General features: G+C 54.4%; 2 protein-coding genes across 3 annotated transcripts; both read right to left on the reverse strand.

Moving 5' to 3' along the window:
• Positions 1-4,070: 4,070 nt before the first annotated feature.
• Positions 4,071-6,444, reverse strand: OVCA2 (OVCA2 serine hydrolase domain containing). Its single transcript, XM_032320513.1, has 2 exons — positions 6,108-6,444; positions 4,071-5,779 (listed from the first exon to the last, which is right to left on the reverse strand). The coding sequence occupies exons 1-2, from the start codon at positions 6,289-6,291 to the stop codon at positions 5,280-5,282; spliced, it is 684 nt and encodes a 227-aa protein (XP_032176404.1). The 5' UTR covers positions 6,292-6,444; the 3' UTR covers positions 4,071-5,279.
• On the reverse strand, positions 5,670-15,197 carry DPH1 (diphthamide biosynthesis 1). Of its 2 annotated transcripts, none has more exons than XM_032320511.1 (13): positions 14,977-15,197; positions 13,118-13,270; positions 12,932-12,995; positions 11,166-11,287; positions 10,577-10,734; positions 10,327-10,448; positions 8,535-8,603; positions 7,977-8,133; positions 7,748-7,851; positions 7,139-7,217; positions 6,735-6,875; positions 6,453-6,554; positions 5,670-5,779 (listed from the first exon to the last, which is right to left on the reverse strand). In XM_032320511.1, exons 1-12 carry the CDS (start codon positions 15,035-15,037, stop codon positions 6,474-6,476), a joined length of 1,311 nt encoding a protein of 436 aa, XP_032176402.1. In that variant the 5' UTR covers positions 15,038-15,197; the 3' UTR covers positions 5,670-5,779; positions 6,453-6,473. The 2 variants fall into 2 exon arrangements, with proteins under 2 accessions (XP_032176402.1, XP_032176403.1); XM_032320512.1 differs by having other exon boundaries at positions 7,748-7,848; positions 14,977-15,186.
• Between the last annotated feature and the right edge of the window lie 538 nt (positions 15,198-15,735).

The raw sequence follows: 15,735 nt of genomic DNA on the forward strand, positions 1-15,735 counted from the left end.
GCTGTCCTCTCAGGACCAGGAGGGGGCGGGGCCTCGGCCGGGCTGCCCCGCCCCCCCACTGAGCGCCCCCCCCCGCCGCCGCCGGAAGTGCCTCTCCGCAGGGACATATTTGACGTCACAGGGTTTTGACGTCAAGGGCCGCGTGCCTGTCCGCAAGCTCTGGGGCCGAGAAAGGCGGGAGACGCGGGGGAGGAAGAGCAGCAGCGCCCCCAGCTGCAGGCAACGGAGGCACCCCCGCCCGCCCGGGCAGAGCGCCGGCACCTTGGCTCTAGACTGCTTACTGCCCGGGCCGCCCTCAGTAACAGTCTCCAGTCACGGCCACCGACGCCTGGCCCCGCCCCAGGACCGCGGACCCGGCCACCTGCCGCGCCCCGGGCCCCTCAGTTCCCCAGGGTCCCTCAGCCCAGAGCGCGCGCTCCGCGCCGCCGCTGTCCGCGGTGCTGATCCAGCGCAGGCGCTGCCATCCGCCCGTCCGGTCCCTGGTCACCAGAGGCTGCGAGCGGCGGCCGCTCACACGCACATCGCACGGCCCCCGAGCCCGGTCCCCATCGCGCGCGCTCTCCCCCCGCTACCCCCTCCCCAACCAGCTGTCCTGACGTCTGCCTGACTGGAGCTGCCACGGTGCCGTCAGTAGCGCGCGCCCCGCCCCCGCGTCTCCAGGGCAACCGTGGCTTTCGATTGTTACTGTGGGAACCGGAGGTAACAGTCTACAGCCATGGTCGCCCCGCAGCACGCCCACGCACTGCGCCCGCCGCGCACTGCCAGCCCCGGATGGGGGAGACCAGGAGCAGGAGGAAACGGGGGCGGCGAGTCGAGATCCGATGTATCTATGGGGGCGGAGGGCGGTGAGGTGCTGGGGGGTGGACTGCTCTCGGGTCTGATCGCTGCGTGTCTACCAAGGCAGGGAAGGAAGCACGGTCTGGGCTGTATGTCTGACCGTCCGCCTCAGTGACCGTCCTGTCCTCTTGGCTGAGGTTGCAGCCAGGGAATGGCGAAAGAAGGGGTAGTTCTGGGATTTGTGTTCTATCTCCTTGGTGGGAGGGAGGCGGCTGGGACCTGAAGGCCTCCTGCAGACTGAAGGGAGTAGATGGAGCAAAGTTTTCCTAAAATGCCACAACAGCATTCTTCCGGGAAACCCTCTGCTGAGCAGGCAGAAAGCGTGACTAATCCTTGAACCCATTTTCTTTTTTTTTTTTTTTAAAGATTTTATTTATTTATTTGACAGACAGAGATCACAAGTAGGCAGAGAGGCAGGCAGAGAGAGAGAGAGGAAGGGAAGCAGGCTCCCTGCTGAGCAGAGAGCCGGACGTGGGGCTCGATCCCCGGACCCTGGGATCATGACCTGAGCCGAAGGCAGAGGTTTAACCCACTGAGCCACCCAGGTGCCCCTGAACCCATTTTCTGATGCCGCCGTCCCTCACTCTTCTCCCCGCTCTTTCATCCTCTGATCCATGTAGAGTGATAAGAAAGGTCCCCAACCCTCAGGAAGCCAGTGTGCTTGTAAAATTAACCCGGTCAGTAAAGCATTGTCTGAATGTATCAGCAGCCTCACTTCAATCGGTGCTGGATTCTAATTTGAGATAGTGTCTCAAATTAGTTCTAAAGTGGAAAAGTGAATATGAGAGGGGCTGAAGTCCTATTGGTCCAATGAAGTGTGAGCAACGACCTTTTCAAAAACACACTTATATCTCCTACCACCACCACCAACACCCAGTGCAGGGGCTGACTGATGGATACCGGGTGCAGGACTTCCCTAGGCACAGTCCTGGAAATGGTTAATGCAATCCAGTCCTGCCTCTCATTAATCCAATTTTCTGTTACCTATCCATAACCCCTCCTTTGTTAAACTACTTTTAAGGCAATTGGTGCTGGTTTCACAGCTAATCAATTCCCACACGCTTCCTTCCTCCCACTCACGGATCCCAAGGTCTTAGATTAAATGTTCTTGATTCTGGAATCCAGAGGCCATCTATGGGCAGACTGTAGTGTGTGCAGATGGGAGTAGTGCCCTGGGAAGCAGGAGGTCCAACCTGGCCTCATCACCGACTGGTTACATTTAAGGGGCTGGGTTTCTGAACTTTGTGTAACATGGGATAATAATCATTCCTCTCTGGCCGAAGTGTAAGGATCAAATAGGATCACGTGAGTAAAAACATTTGAAAACTGCAGAATGCTATTTCAATCTTAAGTATTCTACTAGGCCGTTATGTCTTTGTGAGGGGCTGGTAGCACTGAGGAGACCCCAGCTCTGGCCACTTAGGCAGAATGAACAGGGGAAAGGAGCACAACTTTCTGAGCAGAAGCTCTTGGACTTGGGCTATGGAGGGGACTTCTTTGCTCAGGGACTACTCTCAAGAGCTTTAGGTATTGAAGGTGGAGTGAGAGGCAGAGAAGAGAAATGGGAGCAATATTCTGAAGGGACCAAGTTGTCTGCAGTTTGAACCCATCTGGAGAAAATGGTCAGAGGGGGGAAACCAGAGAAGTGACTTTAGAGAATTTTTTAGTATCTTAGAACCTCAATGAGTGCACCCCCACCCCAACCTATTTTATGGATTAGGAAGGTGAGACCCAGACAGGACACCTAGCCCAAAAGTCTTGAGTGCTGCGTGTCCTCCCTGCACTTCTGAGGTTACAGGAGAGAAAGCAATGACTAGGAATGGTTAGGAATGTGAATTCTGGATCTGAATCCAACTTTGGGTAAGTTACTTAACTCCTCTGCACCTGTTTTCCTCAGTTGTAATATTAAGTTAATAGTGGCTACTTCAGGAAATAGTGAGATTAAATTGGGCAACTCTCTAAAGTTTCTGCTTTTCACAGTATCAGGTGTAGTTAGCGCTCCACCAAAGGTACTCCTCTTTCTAACCTCCGGACCTCATTTCCCTTAAATACAAATTGAAAATGTTACATGAATGGTTACTTGGAGAGCTTTCTCCCCATCCCTAGTGGAGTGCATGAGAATCCCAGGTGTGTGTTGTGTTTTTCAAATAGCACGTTTACCAGAGACTTATATTCTACTCTCTAAGGCAATGGTTTTCAAATATCATGTTGTATGGGAGTGTCCAGTCCAGGGAGTGTGCCAAAATGCAGATTCCTCGGTCCAACAACTGGCTCGGTAGGGCAAGTTTTTTTTTTTTTTTTTAAAGATTTTATTTATTTATTTGACAGAGAAAGATCACAAGTAGGCAGAGAGGCGGGCAGAGAGAGAGAGAGGGAAGCAGGCTTCCCACTGAGCGGAGAGCCCGATGCGGGACTCGATCCCAAGACCCTGGGATCATGACCCGAGCCGAAGGCAGCGGCTTAACCCACTGAGCCACCCAGGTGCCCCTCGGTAGGTCAAGTTTTAACATGATTCTGATGCAAGTGGTCCGTAGAATCTGTGTGGGGTGGGCGACAATGACCCCTAAGATTCTCTGTTGCTCCTGGAGGATGTGATGGGAGAGGACATCTCACTTGTTGGGAAGCAGTGACCACATGATCTCTTTCCTTCTAGCTTGGACATTTTCTGATTCCTAAGGCAGGAGGTGGGGGAGGGAGCACTTCTGCTCCCCCTAATACTGTTCTGCTCTACCCTCATCCTTCTAACTTTAAACCCTGGCTTAAAATTCATTCCCCACTCTATCTTGTTCTCTCTCTTTTCATCCTCACAGTAAATCCAAGTAGCAAGGGCTGTGGTAGCAACTCTCATCGTTTTCATCTCTTGGGACCTCGCTAAAGGGGGCAGGCTATGATGGCCATGGGGGCACATGAGCTCTGAACTGCATACTCCCTGCATTCCACTCTGAACTCATTTCCAGAGAAGCCGGGGATCTGTGTGTGAAATTCCTAAGATATTAAATACTATAAATCCAGTATTTTCTAAAATCCTACGGGCCAAATTCAACAGGTCTGTAGCAGTAATTCAGCCCATTTCTGAGTCCCGTCCTTTTGTCAAAGGGATCCCTTTAAAACACCCAAGAGCAAGCAGAGCCGATACTAGCAAGGGGGAACTATCCTCCCATCCCCACTTTCTGCTGTAAAGGTCCTAAATTCCAGTAAACTGGGTCTGCTGGGGGAGGGCGGTGTAACTCCAGTTTTTTTTTCTTAGACAACTACTATCGTTAGTGAAGAATTCGGGATTTGGGGTAATTTAAGGTATATTAGTCTGACTGTCTCAGGATGGGAGGAGGTATTTGTGCTATATCCCCTAACCCTACTCCTATTCAATTCCTAAACTCCCTGGGAACAACCATGCTTGAGGGCTAGATCAGGGCCTCCTGGGATATTCCAGAAAAGGAATGAGGTCGTGATCCTGCAGAGGCAGGGCTGAAATCAAAGAGCAGGATGGGGCACAGGTGGGGGCACTGGAAGCAGGGCAAGGAGCTAAAGTGGGCAGTCTTTAGAGTGTCTGGGAACGAATGATCTCTAAAACTGGAGGGGCTACTTAGGCCCTGGCTGGATCACTACAAAGCAGCATCAATCCCAGAAACTGCAGGTAAGGGCAGGTTTGTAAAAGGGTTTCTTTTGTGTGGTCTTGGGCCTCTTCCCAAGGTCTAGGACCAACCCATCCTCCAAGCTTATAGTTCAGAGGGGCCAAAGCAGTTCTGGAGGAAAAAGCAGAGCACCCAAGAAGCCAGAGTTTGACAGAAGGCCAGTACACAACCCTCAGGGTTCAGAGGAAGCCTAACTCGGGGAGCCCAGGGAGCACCTTGCCTGGCAATCTCTTCCGAGAACTTCTCAAAAGTAAAATTCTTCCAACTCTGCTACCAAGGCCTCCTTTCCTTCCGCTTGGGACTTCTACCAAATGTGGGTACACATGAGCTTATCCTGGGGGGTTCGTAACTAGAAACACGTCCTTCCCTCTTTGGAGCTGCCCTGGAAGCTGTGTGGATGTCAGGAATCCGGACTTCTGTCACAAAATGGCTTTCCTGCGCGTAGGAGGAAAAAGATGCTCAAAATTGCCACCAGCACTTTATTACGCAGCAGTCACAGTAGCATCAGCCCCCACGTTCCCATGTCACCCTCCACTTATCCAGGGGTCCACTGGCCTTTTTCATGTTTGAGTGGCAGATGCCAAGCTCCGCTAAGTCCTTCTGATCCCTTTTTTCTTGAGTGTAGAGCTGGGCTTATAATAAGCTGAGTCTCAGAATTGATACTTGTCTCTTAATTGGTGGTGATGAGGAACACTGACAGGCGCTAAGCTCCCAAGGGAGGGGGGAAGGGATGGAAGGACTGGATTACAGAGGCTACCCCGAGGTCATGTGGGGGTGGGGGAAGTAGGGGCAGAGCCATTTGTTCATCTTTCACGCTGCAAACTGGTCCAAGAACTTGAGGTAGGCCTGACGCTGGGCAGCAGCTGCTGGAATGAAGTGGCCACCAGAATGAGTGAGGGTGACGGCTCCAGTGAATCGGCTAGCCAGCTGCATACTTTCCTGAGAGGGGATGACGCAGTCAGTATCCCCAAAAACGTGTAGTGAAGGCAGTAACAAGGGGCACTGCAGGATGGGTTCCTTGAGTCCAAGGCCTCGGGGACAGAAACCAGATACCAGGATGATAAACCTTGGCAAGGGGAAGCGGGGATCGCCAGCTTGGCCAAGGGCACACACAACGGCTACCAGCGCGGCTCCCTGGCTGAAACCAAGGAGCCCATCAAAAGGTCCCAGTTTCTTCAGTGCCTGTGCCACGGTTCCCAAGGCTTCCTCCAGGCCTCTGCATACTGTGGGCTGGCTCAGGGCGTTGAAAACGTCTGCCTCCTGTTCTGAAAACCACCAGCCTCGGGGCTGCTCCTCCGGAAGGCAGGGCTCTACAGCGATAATGGGGAAAGGATGGGGTTAGGGCAAGCGGGTATCTAGGGCATGAGAAATGAAAACGGGAGGGAGGGGGGGTTGAGGGCTGACAACTAGCGAAGAGGCAGAATCTGGGGGTAATGAAGTGGGGAGCAGAGTGGCATGGCAAGGCATGGCAAGCCTGATCATGGTGGAGGCCTGGGAGGCTGGGATGGAAGAAATGAAGTGTATGGGCAGGAGGAAGGCAGAGGTGAGGATGCGGCGTGGAGGTATGCTGAAAGGCGTTACGGAAATGAGGCTAGGTAAGAGACTCAGAGTGCATTTCCCGGGCACGGCCCGTCTCACCGGAGTCCGGCCCGGCGCCCTCGGGACCCGCAGCATCCGCGACCAGGTGCGGGCCGCTGAGGCACACGAGTTCGGCGCGGCCCCGCAGCGCCTTCCTCAGCGCTCCCGTCTTCTCGCGGAAGCCCCGCTCGCTCTGCCGGAAGCCAGCCAGGGCTAACACCCTCAGCGGCGGCTGCGCCGCCATCTTGCCGACCAACGCGCCAGGGACCGGAAGCAGCCTTTCCCCGAGCGGAAATCGAATGCCCGAGGGGTGGGACCAACTGCCGGCCCCACCCCGAAGGCGGGCCTCTGCGCGAATCGGGTGTTCCCATAACAACCAGGCGCGGCCCAAGCCGGGGCGGATACCTGAGACCAAGGAAGGGCTCATCAAGCGTTCGTTGCTCCCTTATCGTCTCCGCAGCTGCAGCCGTCGCAAGCCGCGGCTGGAGAGGGCTGCGCGGACTCCTCCTGCATAGGAGGATGGCAGACTCTGCTCAGGGTCTCCATTCTGCGACGTCCTCCACCCTACTCCCGTGCATTTCCCGTAGCGGCCTCACGGCGGCGGCCTCGGCTCGCGTCGCTAGGGAGGCGGCCAGGCGAGGCCGCGCCTTTGGTCTCTCTCCTCCCCGCTTGCAAATCTGGGCCTACCTTCTCCAACGCCAGCGGGCTCAGGGCCTGGAGGGGGCGGTTCCGTCGGTGGTTGACTGTCCATGGCCCCAAGGAGCTGCCGGCGTAGAAGTCCATAGGGTAGGGCTGCTGCCAGGAAATGTCCCTCAGGGCCACCACTGCCTAAGGGAGGACACCCGGACAACAATACTTTTTCTGGGCAGGATTAATTGATTAAATGTTCACGATGGCCTATGGAGGTCCTATTGTCCTCATACCACAGAAAGGGAAATGTGAAGCTCTGACAGGTTAAGGGACTTGCCCAAGGCCACACAACTAAGAAATGAGTCAGCTGTAAAAGGTGCTGCCCACCCCACTGCAGATCCCTCCCTGGACAGAACCAGGTGCAAAGCCCACTCTCAGGTATTTTCAAAACGCAGGGTTACCTCATAGGGTGTGAGCAGCGGCTTGGGGAAGGCTGTGCCCCAATCAATGGAAAGGCGCGGACATGCTACCTGCACCCACCTGGGAAGGGAAGGTCAGGTCAGACCCAAGGTGGCGGCGGGGGGAAGCTGGTCCTCCCCTGGGCAGCATGCTGAAAAACATGTCTTTGTTCCCAAAACACCCAATGAATGCTTACTATTAATTCTAGAGTAAAGACAGTCACGTACTACCGTTCAGAATAACACTATAGCTGTTGATTTTCTCGTTTCCTCTGAGAGCCCTCTGCGAGCTCTCGGAGGGCAGGGCCCAGGCAGCTTATCTGTGATCTTATCTCCAGAATCCAATTTAGCTTAATTCTGGTACACTGCAGGTGCCAACTACCTACCTCAAAAGAATGACTGCTGTTACAGTTGCCTGTGAGCTCCCAAACTGAAATGGGTGAGACCCCTAGCCAAGAGCAGCCCCTGCTGAATGAGGGCTCTGTAAACATGAACATTCATGGAAGCAATCCCCACTGACTCCAGCCTTCAATATGTGCTGGGCAGGACACTGATCTAAGGAAGCTTCCTTAGCCAGAGTCATTGCTAGAGAGGTAAGGTGAGGAAACTTACACATCCACTTCAGGAAGTAGGTTAAGCTTGCTGGGGAAGATCTCAGAGAGCAACAGCCTCAGGAAGGGAAGTCCTAAGGCTTGGAGCCGAGATTCCAGGTGCTGCTGGAAGATGGAGGCTAAGCTCAGGTCACCATGGTCAAGCAACCAAGTCAAAATCCCTTAAGTAATTTTCCCAGCTGGGTTTCCAGTCAGTCCCCTCCTCCAGAGGCCATCCCAAGCCCTCTGACCTCCAGAATTTTGGGGCTGCCCTGGCGGCCCAAAGTGCCCAGTATAAGGCCCCAGGATTTAGCTGAGCGGGCTGTGGCTATGGCTTCTTGGCGGTTGGCTTGCATGCGCTGGTGATCATAGTGTTCTCTCGATAGGACTTTGCTGTATGGGTCATATCTGGAAAAGAAGCTATGAGGGTTACGGTGACAGCCACTCATGGTACCTGTTGTACCCATAGCTCCCTGACCCAGTCCCTTGGTCTCCTGAATCTTTAGGTTCCATGGAGGTAATGAGGAAGAGAGCAGAGACTGTCATTAGAAAGCTCAGTCCCACAGCTGGAGCAGGCAAAAGTAGGAGGAGATTTAGAATCTCCGTATGAATCCCAGTGGGGGATGGGTGGGTACTGTGCAACAGCAGCTCTGGGTCTGATGCCTGGATTCAGGACCCAAGTACCTCAGATACTGAGAGCTGTTGGCTGTCAAGGGGCCAGGGAATGAGGAAGTTTCGGCCAGTTGAGGGCTTCAGTGGCAGGGATATCCCACCCTCTCCCTAGCTGGTCAGCCCAGCTCAGCCCATACCGGTAAGCGGGGACACCCGGGTTGGCAATCATGACAGACTCCAGATGGAAACGGCCGTCTCCAAGATATCTGCAGCAGAGAGACAGGGGATGATAAATGTGGGGTACGGTGAGACAGCAGAAAAGGTGGGCACTGGCTTGGAGGTCCAGACTGAGCTACTGGCTGAATGTGCTGCTCCTGTGGGGGGAGGGCGGACTGGCCTAAGTCAACATTCCGCCTCCTGAGGCCTTGGTTTTCTCATGCGCAAAATAAGGAGTTCGAACTGGATGAGAATAAGGCCCTTCTAGTTATGTAATGCAGAATCTGAGAACTGCTCCTCACCCTAGACTTCTGGGGGAAGCGTAAAAGGGCAGCCATGGCCATGGGAAGGCGCTCAGGGCTCTAGAGATCCTACCTTGGAGATGGCGGGACAGTTCCTTACCTAGCTCAACACAGACACGGCAAATAGGGTTCAACGTGTCGTCGCTATTGTAAATGAAGTTTCAGGGTCTACAAAGGCTCTCTCTCCCCAAACTGGCTCTCAGGTCCTCTGACTGAGTTGTAACAACTACTGTTTACTGGATTTGTGTCTTCTGTGCACCATGGCCCAGAATAAGAACTTGCCATGTAGGACTCCACACTCACACCCTTAAATAGTCCTCTGAGGTACCTAGAGTATCCCGATTTTACAATAGATACAGCTGCTGTTCAGGGATGTTAAGGAATTTGCCCAAAGTCACACAGCTATTAAGCAGTAGATCTAGGACTTGTCTCTAGGCTTAACCACCAGGCTCTATCAAGCCTGTCCATAAAAGGAGCTTCCCAGTCCACGGAGAAGGCAGAGCATAGAGGACAATCACAAATGCAGTTCCTTCTTGGAGACCACACTGATCTTTGTGATGAATGCCCCACATTCAGGGTTTCTCTCCAACACACACCTTGAAGCCCCCAGTGGTAGGCACCTACAGGCTCAGAATCCTGCGGGCACAGGCAGAGGGGCAATGCCCCTTCGGGAGCAGGGCTGTCCTATATGGGAGCAGCAGGCCCTATGGGACCAGCATCTATAGCCCCAGAGGCAGGGCTGAGTCAGGGAGTGCCCCTCCCACTCTCTAGGCCATTAGCTAGGAATGGGGCTCCCCTCCCTAGTCCCAGCCGGGGGAGCTATCAGCTCTGAGGCTGGCTGCATTCACACAACATTAAGCATTTCCATTACCTAAAATAATTAGGCGGCAGGAGACATGCTGCTCCTGCTTGTTAGCTGTCCGGATGCTAAATTAACGGGGCTGCAGCCTGGGCGTGCCCATCCATCTTCTCCAATTATATTCCCACCATTTCTAGCCCACCCTTACCCCCACTCCCCACCCCATGAGGCCCTCTGATTCCTGCCCCAGCCTGGGCATAGCCTCTTACATGGTGGACAGAGCACCTGAGAGGGAGACAGGCCACCTGCAACCCTATTCAGTCCCCATTTTGCAGGGTGACCTTGAGCAAACAGTTAAAAAAGAGCTTGAGACTCAGCTTCCTTTCCTACACAATGAACCTCCCGATCCCTTCTAGGTGCTTTTTTTTTTTTTTTTAAGATTTTATTTATTTTTTGACAGACAGAGATCACAAGTAGGCAAAGAGGCAGGCAGAGAGAGAGGAAGGGAAGCAGATTCCCTGCTGAACAGAGAGCCCGATGCGGGGCTCTATCCCAGGACCTTGGGATCATGACCTGAGCCAAAGGCAGAGGTTTTAACCCACTGAGCCACCCAGGTGCCTCTCTAGCTGCATTTCTTATGTCTCTCCAACTGGGCCCTCATCTTTCACTTACACAACAGCCTCCACCTCTCTGGGCAGCTGGGGAGCCGTGCAGCCCAGGATCTCCCCAGGGGACAGGGGCTTGCACTGTGGGACACTCACACGGTACTCAGCTCTCAGCTCCTGGGCAGCTGCCTGGAGGGATGAGGAGGGAAGGGAATCAAGTGGGTGAAGAGGGAGAGCCAGGGCCAGAGGACCAGCCGGAGCACCTAACATGGGCCTCACGAAGAGTCCGGAGGCTGGCCGCCTATCTGGTCACTTACCTGCAAGGTCGACACAAACTGAATGGTGCTGACCAGGGCAAGGGAAGTAGCTGGGGGAAAGGTGAGGCGGATAGAATCCAGGAGGTGGGTAGTATCTATCCGGATGTCCACAAAGACATACAGTACCCGGAAGTCTCGGTCCGAGGTGTCCATGGGAACTGGGAAGAGACAAGAATTCAGGAGACTGTTTTGGAAGGCCAGAGGTGCAGGGGGCCTGCCTGGGCCAAAGTCTCTGAGCAGCCAGGACCAGTGGCTTCAGCCTAGGGATACAAGGAGTGAGCAGGAGGCGGGGAGGAGGAGGGACACAGTGATAGGTTCCCTTAGAAGCTCCTTTTCCACCCCTCGACTGGGGGCCCAGACTGCTCTACCACCAACAGCCTTTCAAACACCCACATCTGGGACAGCAACGTTGTTTCCAAGGCAACCAAACCCAAAGGAAAGATCCACCTGCAGAGCAGGAAGGCCAAAGCCATCCCAGAAACTGAGAGGGACCTCCTGCCTGCAAGCAGGACAAGAAGGCACCATGATGGGGGAATTAGCATGCAGTCCTGCCTCCCTGCCTCCCAGCCAGGATCCCCACCCACCATACCCAGGCAGCTGTGGCCATAGTGCACCAGGAAGTCAGCTCCCAGGGCCCTGGCGGTAAAGTCATCCACACAGCAAGCCCCATATGTCACATCGCCCATCACCATCACTTCGGCCTCTGTGAACCTGTGGAGGTGAGGGAACGGGGAGGGGGACAACGAGATGGTGACACCAGGGTGAGGTGGGAGAGAGACCTACCCCTGTGGGGATATCTCAGGGCCCAGCTCCTCTCCCTATGCCCCGCAATCACCGGGGCTGGCAGCTGCCACTTCTGCCAACAAAGAGTAGGAGGGGCCCAGCTGTCACATCCCCCGGTCCTGGCAGCAGCTCTTGGAACTGGAGCGGTATGAGCACGGTCTCTGTAGCACCCGGGTTCCTCCATCCAAGCCCAGACTTCAAGAAGGACCCCCACCTCTCAGCTGGGCAGACACAGGGTCAGATACGGGGGCTCTGACGCCCCGGCTTGTCCCACCCAGAGCAAGGAGCATGCACACACATGCAGAGGCGCCCACTCCCATGCTTTGACACTGCAGCGTGTGTGGGTATGCATGTAGGGAAACACAAAGCCTCCCTGTCACCCAGACCCCCTGCTACCTCCCCACCCTTAGTTAGGGCCCTCTGCACCTAGGGTGGGGGGGACCCACGAACGGCTCCCCCATAGCACATGGCACCACCCACACGCCTCATGCGTCAGAAAGAGTGGGCTCTGGCCAACACATTGCCATAGGATTTGCTGCCAGGCCTGAATCACTGGGGGACAGGGATGGGTGGGGAAGACCCCACACTCCCCAAATTCACCAGGGGCATGGTGCTAGAGGACCAGCTCTTCCTTGAGAGATGTACACCTGGGCCACAGGGCCTGGCTTGGCAACTAGGGTCTCCCATCTCTCTCCTGGAGGTGTGCTGGGGAAAGCTGAGCTGCTGTCAGTCAGCAGCCCCTCCTCCTCCCCCTTCCCCAAATCAGTCTGTGCACAGAAGCAGATTATTCAACTCCTTAAAATGCAGCCCAGGCGTCTGAGTCAGCCAGAGCACTTAATTTTTTATAGATTAAAATGTATGCAAATTGGCCTGAGCCCCAGAGAGCATCCCCAAGGGGCAAGAGGGTGGGAGCTGGGAAGTGAGTCTGTGGCAGTGGATGAGAAGCAGAGTGGGGGAGGGCAGCAGCAGGGAAGTGGGAGGTTCTCATCACGAGATGACCTCCCCTTTCCCCATTCCCCCTCCCTGTTCCTGTGCTGGTTCCAGATGGCTGAGAACTCCCCACCCCCAGCCCCAAGATGGCTCATTGTAATGAAGAAACTTAGAGAGGGGAGAGGAACTGAATACCATCTCCTAGACACTTCTCCCCCACCAAGCCCCTCCTTGCCCTACTCCCCCAAATGTGTGGGAGAAAAAGGTTCCCCTTGGCTAGACCTGATGCTGACAACACAGCTCATTCCAGGTCAGCTCTGAGGTTTCCTCCTCAGGCCCCACCACCTGCTCTAGGCCCAGCTTTGAAGATACTGGAAACAACTCATCTCCCCACTCCCTGCTGTACCCTCTCTCCCACTTTTTTTAGGGAAAAAGAGATTTATACAGACAAGCCAAGCCAGACAGGCTGGGATCTCAGCAGGCTGGGAGTTTAGTTTTGACTTTTTCCCTTTGTGCATGTATGGTTGTGGGAGGGGGCAGGGTAAGGCCAAGGTCCAGAAGGAAAAAATGTCAACAGGAAGAGATATAATGGGCATGGGGAAGGTCTTGGCTTAGCTTCTTCTCCAGTGCCCCAAGCCTCACCTTTCCAAGATATCCACAATGGTGCAGGCAAAGAGGAGAAGGCCCTCAGGCATTTGCAAGGCCACTGAAAGACAGAGCGAAGACATGAGAGCAGAGGTCTAGGAAAATCCTGGAATGGGGATACTGTCCCTGACAGAGCCAGGCAACCTCTCCACCCCTACCCCATCTCAAAACTTGGGGGCTCACCCTTTTTGGCCTGGGCCTGCTGAATCCTCCAGATGGTCTTGGGAATCTCAAAGTTATAGTTGGAAGGCAGGACCTGAATGGCTGCCTGGAGCTGGGGGTTGTTCAGGATCTCAGGGGGGATCTGATTGGCCAAGCGGCCCCTAGGAGCTCGACCTAGGACAAATGAAAGGACTGAGTTGGCACCTGGCCTAAAAGATAACCAGACCCAGTTAAGTCCTTACCAACCACCCAAGTTTCAGGCCCAGATCCCAGATGCCAAGGGGGTTGGCCCAGCTTTCTTCCTCACTGAGTTCATTCTGAAGCTGGAAAGACAACCCATTAAGCCTGAAAGAGATCTGCATAATTAACTTCCATATTGAGAGATTACTGAGAATCAAAGATTTGAGCCCATGAGTGAGGTATACCCCATCCCTTACCTTTGGGAGAACAGAAATAACACCAGGAGACTGAACTGAGTCCAAACAACGGCTCCTTGGTAAAGAACAACTCTGAGGAAAACCCAAGAGCCTAGAAGTCTGGGAAAATGTCCTCCCCTGCGCCCAACCCCTCACAAAAGTCCCTGAGAACACTTTGAAGTTCTGAGGTCCTAGATATGCAGTCTATAAGCAAACTTACTAAGTACTGACTTAAAAGACTGCCCTCTTTACTCAAGTCCCACTGACTCCGTCTACAGTGGGACTCTTCCCTCTCCTCGTTTAAAAGGGAAATAAAAACCAAATATTTAACTGACTTAACAGCTTCCTTAGTCTCACTGTTCCACCCCAGGAAAAATAAAAGTACACACTCTAGTTAGGAATGCAGGCGAAAAGGTAAGGACAGAGAAGCGACCCCACCCTTTAGGGGCTAGTAGTCTAGCAGGGGCAAATGCAGGTGTACAAATTACAACCTAATTAAAGGAGAAAACACTGTAGCCATTAGCAAAGCTGCAACCCTTAATTTGCTTCCTATTCCTCATAATTCAGCTTAACTCAACCCTATTATCTCTTCAGGAACCAGAGAGTTTGGGAATGTGATAAGGAATCAAGAAATTAATTTATTGAACACTTTGTGCCAGAACTTCTGCTAGGGCCCTTTACTACTATGGGAGGGATCCTCCCAGACATAACCTTTCATCCTCTGCCTGTGGGCAGATGATGGTAGTTGATGATGGTTGATGAGACCATATTTGAATGTTACTACGGCCATAGTTTTTGTTCATTTGTTTCAAAGACCTTGGAACAAACAGCCCAGAATCCTGGGCCCCTCACAAAAGCTCCTCTGATAGGGCAAGTCCCCTGTGGTCGTTGGGATGTGGGAGCTGCTGGTTTTAGTAGCTCAATTTGTCCTCGGGACTAGTAGGCGCCTCCTCTTTTATCACGTGTCTGTGATCTTCAGTTTACATCAGTATTCCCGGGTAGACAAGATCCCTGAGGGCAAGGCTGTTGTGTAGTCCCTGAACCCAGCACAGGCCTGGCAGTCAGTGAGCTGGATGAATGAAACCCTGTGCCTCTTTCATGGAGGCATTCCCCGACGGCCCACTTGTGGAATGGCCGCTGCAGCGCGCCTGGCTCTTTCCTTCCCCATCGGGTCCGCTTTATCCGTGAGTCCTCCTGTGCCAGCCAAGGCAAGGGCGGGGGCAGCGTTTCCGGCTTGAGGATTACAAGCTCCTAGGAATTGCTGCTCCGGATCGCGCCCTAAGGCTGCAAAAGGAAGACTGGTCCCTCTGGGCTCCAGCGAAAGCCGCCGGAGCAAGTGACCGCGGGGCCCTCCGGGTCTGGCGGAGAAAGGCCGCCGCCGTTAGCGGGGGAAGGTGCTGTCCCTGACTTGGGAGCCCTGACTCGCGATGCGAGGTCCGGAGGCCGCAGCGTTGTAGCACCCACCTCTACTAGTGCCGTTTCGGCTGCCCGGCTCCGCCGCCACGGACTCCGCCAGCGCCGCCATCACTGGCCTGTCCACGTGGAGACCAAAAAGGCAGCATTAGAAGAACGACGAGAACTCAGACCTTGCGATCGACCGCCGGTCGCTGGCGAGGGGCGGGGAATTTGCTGGGCGGGGACTAGGAAGGAGACGGTAGGGGCGGGGCTACCGCGGTCCCCACCCCAACCCCCCAGCCCGCAGGGACCCCGCTCTCCGCCGCCCCTAGCTGTCCGGTACTGATCGCAGTTGCACTCTCTCGACGATCCAGTCTTCTCCTCCGCTCCCGGTTTTCCAGACCTGGCACTCCCGGACCAGTGCTCCCCTATTTGCCGACTCCCTGCCCGAATTTTGCGAGCCAAGTCTTGTGAATGGGAGACCACCCCCGCCACCGCCCCGTATCCCTTTTGCTCTTCTCTGTCTCTCCTGGTAAGCAGTGGAGGCCGTGTAGGTAGAGCCAAATTCCGTACCTCAGAGGACCCCACTGCCCAAACAAGACAGAACTCAGCTCCCATCAGCCCAGCTCCAAGCTGAGTCCTGGGGTTTTCTGAGCGCCAGAGTGCCCTTACCTTTAGGACCAACAGTGCAGAATGCTGGAAGGTTTCCCATGTGAAAAACTGCTACCATGGAAAGGCCCCCGCCTGAAGTTGCTTTCCTGGGGCAGGGCGTGGGGATAGGGGGAGCAGTCCAAGGAATCCGGTTGCCTAAACCAATCTACCCTTTTC

Source organism: Mustela erminea, chromosome 18, assembly GCF_009829155.1.
Source record: "Mustela erminea isolate mMusErm1 chromosome 18, mMusErm1.Pri, whole genome shotgun sequence".
In the NCBI taxonomy this organism is placed as follows: Eukaryota; Metazoa; Chordata; class Mammalia; order Carnivora; family Mustelidae; genus Mustela; species Mustela erminea.